The sequence below is a fragment of the Mus pahari genome, chromosome 18 (assembly GCF_900095145.1).
Source record: "Mus pahari chromosome 18, PAHARI_EIJ_v1.1, whole genome shotgun sequence".
NCBI classification, from domain to species: domain Eukaryota; kingdom Metazoa; phylum Chordata; class Mammalia; order Rodentia; family Muridae; genus Mus; species Mus pahari.
In genome coordinates this window covers 23,829,401-23,835,400 of record NC_034607.1, presented here as the reverse complement: position 1 = coordinate 23,835,400, position 6,000 = coordinate 23,829,401, and the positions used below count along the sequence as shown (strand labels likewise).

The 6,000-nt window shown below is 55.3% G+C and overlaps 2 protein-coding genes across 4 annotated transcripts in view; one reads left to right on the top strand and one right to left on the bottom strand.

The window, feature by feature from the left end:
* The window catches only part of Ndufa11 (NADH:ubiquinone oxidoreductase subunit A11), a 4,668-nt gene extending 2,712 nt beyond the window's left edge, over positions 1 to 1,956 (bottom strand). The window contains exon 1 of the mRNA XM_021218255.2: positions 1,768 to 1,956. Within this exon, the coding sequence (XP_021073914.1) occupies positions 1,768 to 1,864 (97 nt within the window). The 5' untranslated portion in view covers positions 1,865 to 1,956. The remainder of the gene's footprint in view (positions 1 to 1,767) is intronic.
* A 59-nt stretch (positions 1,957 to 2,015) lies between these two features.
* On the top strand, positions 2,016 to 5,768 carry Vmac (vimentin type intermediate filament associated coiled-coil protein). 3 transcript variants are annotated; one of them, XM_021218184.2, is made up of 2 exons: positions 2,016 to 2,113; positions 3,827 to 5,768. In XM_021218184.2, exons 1-2 carry the CDS (start codon positions 2,106 to 2,108, stop codon positions 4,167 to 4,169), a joined length of 351 nt encoding a protein of 116 aa, XP_021073843.1. In that variant the 5' UTR covers positions 2,016 to 2,105; the 3' UTR covers positions 4,170 to 5,768. The 3 variants fall into 3 exon arrangements, with proteins under 3 accessions (XP_021073843.1, XP_029387392.1, XP_021073842.1); XM_029531532.1 differs by having other exon boundaries at positions 2,016 to 2,267; positions 3,827 to 5,722; XM_021218183.1 differs by lacking the exon at positions 2,016 to 2,113 and adding an exon at positions 2,766 to 3,022.
* Positions 5,769 to 6,000: the final 232 nt, after the last annotated feature.

Sequence of the window (6,000 nt, the reverse complement as noted above, 5' to 3'; positions counted from 1 at the left end):
TGCAGCACGGGGCCCCCCAGGAGCACCACCTGCAGCACGGGGCCCCCCAGGAGCACCACCTGCAGCACGGGGCCCTCCAGGAGCACCACCTGCAGCACGGGGCCCCCCAGGAGCACCACCTGCAGCACGGGGCCCTCCAGGAGCACCACCTGCAGCTTGGAGCCCTCCAGGAGCAGCTGTGCCCATGAGCTATCAATTCCTAATGGAGTGCTGTGCCAGCAGGGCAAGAATTCATTCATTCACTGTGTGCCACAAGCTACGTTCATTTATTCATCCATCCTTCCACTGAGGCCCCAAAGACCTCCCTCATTCAATTGTGAGTTCCGCCATGCCTCCAAGTTGCTAGATCCTGTTGGGAAGGCAGGGACATCTGCAATGTCCCCCTTAGGGGAGCCAAGCAGGGAGCTTGGGGACAAAGGAGGTAGGATACAGGGAAGAATTTTCAAAGTAGACTGTCCACTTCCTCACTCAGCAGCCCTGACATGGCACCTCTGGCAAGGGCCTGCCTACTCTCAACGTCTACCCAAGACAGACTCCAGCCCGACACCAATAGTGCACACACTCATCCCCTGAAGGAACCCATGTTCTCTCCATGGCCTCCCTCACAGAGATCCACCTGCCTTGCCTCCCAAGTGCTGGGCTCAAAGGCATGCACCACCACGACCCGGCTTCTTCTGTCCGTTCTAAAATCCCCCAATCACCTGACCCTACCGCACTTGCCTTGTGGGAGCAAAGCCCTGGGTAGACTCATGCAAGTGAGGCCCGTGGACACACTGGAAATGTATGACTGAAATGAGGCCTCGAGGGATAGCATGAGTGAGTGAACGAACCAGGCATGAGGGGACACCTTAAGAGTCTCAAATGCCAAAGGTAACCCCATGGCATCCACAAAAGGACATCTGACTGCCCAAACAAGTGTGCCCTATTTGGAATCTTCCAGAATTAGGTGCTCATGGTGGTCCATACTTTTAATCTGGGAACTCAGGAGGCAGAGGCAGGAACTTTCTTTGAACCCCAAGCCAGCCTGGGTTACATGGGGAGATCATGTCCAAAATACTAGTAAATCGTGCTGGAGAGATAGCTCTCGCTCAGTCCTGGAGAAGTGGAACAGCTCTTCCAGATGACCCGCGTTCAACTCTCAGCCCCCACACGGGCAACTCACAACTGTCTGCAGCTCCAAATTCCAGAGAATCGGACACACACGACATACAGGTAACACACCAACGAGCGTGAAACCAAACAAAATCACTTTAAAACATTTAAAAATAATAGCAAATTAATACGTTCCGTGGTGGCGGAAAATAGAAGCAAAACAAAAACAAAACAAAATAACAAAAACATCTTCCAGAGGCTAGGTTGGGGTGGAGCCCTGTTATCCCAGCACTTGGGCAGCTGAGGCAGGAGGATCATACAGGCCAGACTGGAGACAGGAGAATCAGGAGCTCAAGGCCATACCCAGCTACGCAGAGGGTTTGCGGTCTAGCCTAGGCAACATGAGAACTTGTCTTCAAAAACTCCGATGAGCCGATCACCCCTTAGCCCTAAAAACTCCTGACGACGCTAAAATGACCTTCACATTTTCTCCAGCTTTTGCTCCCTGATATTGACCTACGACCTCTGAAGCCCCTAGGCGCTGACGTGTCTACGCCCCTCAAGAGTCTCAAAGCTCCTCCGCCTTTACAGCCACGCGCCCCGGCGCCCCCGGACCTCCGCGCGCCCTCTGACCTTTGCTTCCTGCCCTCCGCCCTCTCCTCCGCCCGCGCTCACCGCAAATGCCGCCTAAGGCCGTGGTGATGTAGGTCTTGCGATGACACTGGGTGCCGTCGGGGACCTCATTGTAGGATTCAAAGAACCGCTTCGCCATCGCCGTGCCTAGCTGGGCTCGTTCGGCCGACCCTACAGCGTCTGGGCGAGCTCAAGGGTAGCCGGCTAGGCCGCCTCTCGCGAGGTTTCCGGCGCGTAACTTTATTGAACGCCTGGGACGCGGACACGGCGTGCGCGCATGCGCGCGGTGCAGGGTTGTACGGAGGTGTGATTAATCCCGTAGCAAGATCTGTGTCGTGCTCGGTCCACAAGCGACTCTGGACAGAGGCGCCCGTGACGTCATGGAAAGGTAAACTGAGGCTATGAAGAGAAACGCGTCCAGCCCTAGCGAAGACGAGGTTCCTTGTACGGAGAATGTTGACCGTCCATCCAAGGAAGGGCTTGACAGGTCGCAGGACAGCGGTTACACTCTCAGGCGGGTCAGCGATCGAAACTGACGGAAGGTAGGACAAGGGCAGGGCAGCAATTACAGCGCGGGGCTAGTGATACCCTAGTTAGCCGGAGCTGCCCTGATGCGGCCGGACACAGCGCAAAAGCGGCTGGCTAATCAGGGATCCGGATTGTGTAGGGGTGTGGTTAGGTGCCCATCTCAATCAGGACCGCGTGTAACTATTTGGGGGCGTGACCAGGCTGGGGGCAAGGGGACCAATCGTAGCGTGAGGATTATAATTGACGGAGACCAAGCCCATTCTGCTTTGGTCTAAATCCTCGTTGCACTCGGAGGCACAGCCCGAGTCAGGAGCTGGTTCTGAAAGCTTTGGCTACGGGGCGTGGCCGCACTTAGTCCTGCCCCTGGTAGAAACGTAGCCAATAGTGAGAGCCCAAGAGGAAGCACACGCCTTCCTCTGGGGGCGTGTCTCTCTGGCGTTACTCCGGAGTAGGGCGGGGCCTCTTGAGAAGGTTTAAATGCAGCGGCAGCCTGGCAGCAGCTCGTGGGGGCGGGGCTTCTTTGCGTTGTGGGCGTGACCCGCCAGGGTGGGGTGGAGCCTGCACGGCGGCCCGGGGCCATGTCTGCGCCGCCACCTCTGCAGATCCGGGAGGCGAACGCGCACCTGGCGGCCGTGCACCGACGCGCGGCGGAGCTGGAGAGGCGGCTGCTGGCGGCGGAGCGCACGATTGGTGCGCAGGCCGAGCGCCTGGCCTGCCACGACCAGCACCTGCGCGATGCCCTGGACGAGCTGGGTCGCGCCAAGGACCGGTGAGGCCCAGGAGGAGGCCCGGCGGACATCCCGAAGGAGGCGGGTGGAAAGGGCCGGGAACTAAGAGCAAAAATCTCCGGAGCACAGCACTAGGGAGGCTGAGACTGGAGGATCAGGAGTTCAGGCCATCCTCGACTACATGGGGAGTTTAGAGTATAGGCTGGGTTACATGAGAGCATTTCAAACTGTTAAGATGAAGCCAGCTGTCCCACTCACAAGGCCGAATCTGCTGGTAGTGCTCACCCTGGGGGTGCAAGAGTATTGTGTCTGATGTCCGAAGGAGGCTGCTGGGTAAGGGGCCACATCGGTAGACAAAGGCACAGAGCTACCCTATATAGTATAGTCAGATCTGTGACAACCATCTGTGACCACGAGGAAGTCCTACTGAAGGACACACAAAACTGGCACTGTTTTGTTTCTGAGAGAAGGCTGGCCTTGAAGGCACTATGTAGCTTTCAACCCCTGATCTTCCTGCCTCCATCTCTGGAGTGCTGGGATGACAGAGCGCCAGGCCTGCTGTGGGGCTGAGGGTGTTTTACCAGTGACATCAATGGCTCTGTGTATAAAGACACTCCTTTGCCACTAAGAATGACAAAGAATTTGATCCCATGGAGCAGAAGGAGCAAACCAACTCTTGAAAATTGTACCTTGACATGTTTGCTGTCGCATGTGTGCGCATATGCGCATACATAAGCACTCGAAGAAGCAGTACAGGAGGAGACATAGGGAGTCTCAGAGGATTCTGGAGCAGGTAGATGTCCCCACCCCCTGTAGGTAACTACCTTATTTGGTCCTCTCACCAGGGAGATATCTGCCCTCCAAGAGCAACTGCTGAGTTCTCAGGCCACAGTTCGCAGCCTGCAGGCCGCAGTGAACCAGAGGGACCAGATGATCCAGCAGCTACAGCCTCGGGCTGACCTGCTGCAGGACATTACTCGCCACCGACCACCCCTGGCCGTGCTGCTGGCCACCCTGGAGGAGGCAGAGGAACTGGGCCCCTTGCCGGCCAGCCACAGCCATGGGGCCCAGCTACTTCCTGATGGGCCTGGCCCACCCCTGGGCAACAACATGAGAAAGGAGGAGGGCCAGGACGGCCAGGACGACCAGGACGACCAACAGCCTGCTGTGTTTGGGACCACGGTGTGAGCTGCCCTGACAGATCTCAGGACCTGTGGTCACAGTCCCATGGGGATTCCACTCTTAGAGTCCTGAACATCACCAGTATCCTAGCTAGAGGGGCCTTGGGACATTACCGGGATCCCATCTAAACATCAAAACAAGTGAGAACTCAAAATGTCATTTAAAACAATTCCCCCTAACCCCCCACCCCCATCCCCCGGGTGCTGGAGTATCTGCTACATCCCACTGGTTTTAAATAGTTTCAAAAACAAATGAAGGCAAGGGCCTTCATAACTCAGTGGGAGGAACATTCTCCACTAGGCATGCCCAAAGCCAGGCAGGCACCTTAGCATCAGTGAGATGGTGGGGACTGACCCTGAAACTGCTGTGTTTCCTGTTTGGGACAGGGTCCCAGGTAGCCAGGCTTGCTGTCTCCTGAGTGTGGTGGCATGGATCCCTGTCAGGCTGACAGGCTCCCACTACAGGCCCTGCCTGTGGGGAGTTTGTTGGTCTTTTTGCTTGAGATGGGGTCTCTCTCTATAAGCCAGGCTTCCCTTGAATCCTCCTTCCAAGTACTTGGAATCTAGATGTGAGCCACCATGCCCTGCTGATGGGAGCCCTCCCTACCTTTCTCATTCACTCTTGTGCCTCCTGAACCATTCTTAATACCAAGAGGAAGACAAATCATTCATTAGCCTTGGATCTCTCTCCCAGAGCTCTACCCTTCCTCCTAGGAAGAACAGGTGGGTTGAGACACCACAACCCAGAGTGCCTCAATGTTTTTCCCTGGTTCCACACTCGGTTCCTTGACACTCAGGTCTCTCTCAAATGTCCCCCTCTGGAGGGGCCTTCCAACCAGCATCTCTGAAGTAATTCCTGCCAGCTGGTCACTGCCCTGTACTCTGATTGTTTGGTTTAGTTTTTCTGACGAGTAGTCTTGTGTAGCCCGGGCTGGCCTCTAAATTTTTTATGTAGCTTAGGCTGGCTTTGAACTTTTGACCCTCCTGCTTCAGTATCTCCAGTGCTAGTATGACAGGCTTTGTGCAAGCACCCACAACCCCATCCTGGGACCACCTTTTCAGTGGGAAGGCAGTGGCTATGAAGCAGGAAATTTTGTCTTCTGTCTCCATCAGTGCCTAGCACAGCCTGGGAGGCCCTGCCTTAGCCAGGAGCCTCCTGGATATCTGATGAGCCCTTTCCTGGTTTCCAGGGACAACTGTTTTTGTAGCAAGTCTCCTTTTTTGATACCCTAAGAATCTATTTTTTAAATGCTGGTTTCTGTGCTGCCTAGGGCCTGAGATGGTGAGGGTGCATTGCCCTTGTTAGAGCAGTGAGAAGAAGGGTCTCACAAACCCCTGCACCCAGAGGTGGTGCACTCAGGCCCATGCCACTTCATGGCTCGTGTACTCAGGGAAATTGTCCTTGAGCAGCCACCAAGATAGAAGGTAGGGGCTGTTCCAAACAGAAGGGCCTCCAGCCATCCAGTCTGCCCAGCGTCTGACAGGGACCCTCAGCATGGGAGAGAGGCCCATTTTTTCTTGGGGATGGAGGAGAGAAGGGAGCTATTTGTATAGGAGAAGGCAGGCTAGGGCCTGTCTGCACCAGAATAAATTAGCTATTTCTCAACCTGGACTCTACCTTTTTTCCTGTTGTGGGGTAGCACGCTGCTAGGCCTTATACACACTTTACAGTGGAGGGGGCTGGAGCTAGCCAGCTGTCCTGGAGCTTCCAAGTTATTCCTAGAGACAATTGAAACTCAGCCCAAAGAAGTGAAAGAAAACCACTCTGCACAGCCGAGGCCACTTCCAATTCAGGGGACAAGAGGAATACTGAAACTCACATTACCCAGGCTTTCTAG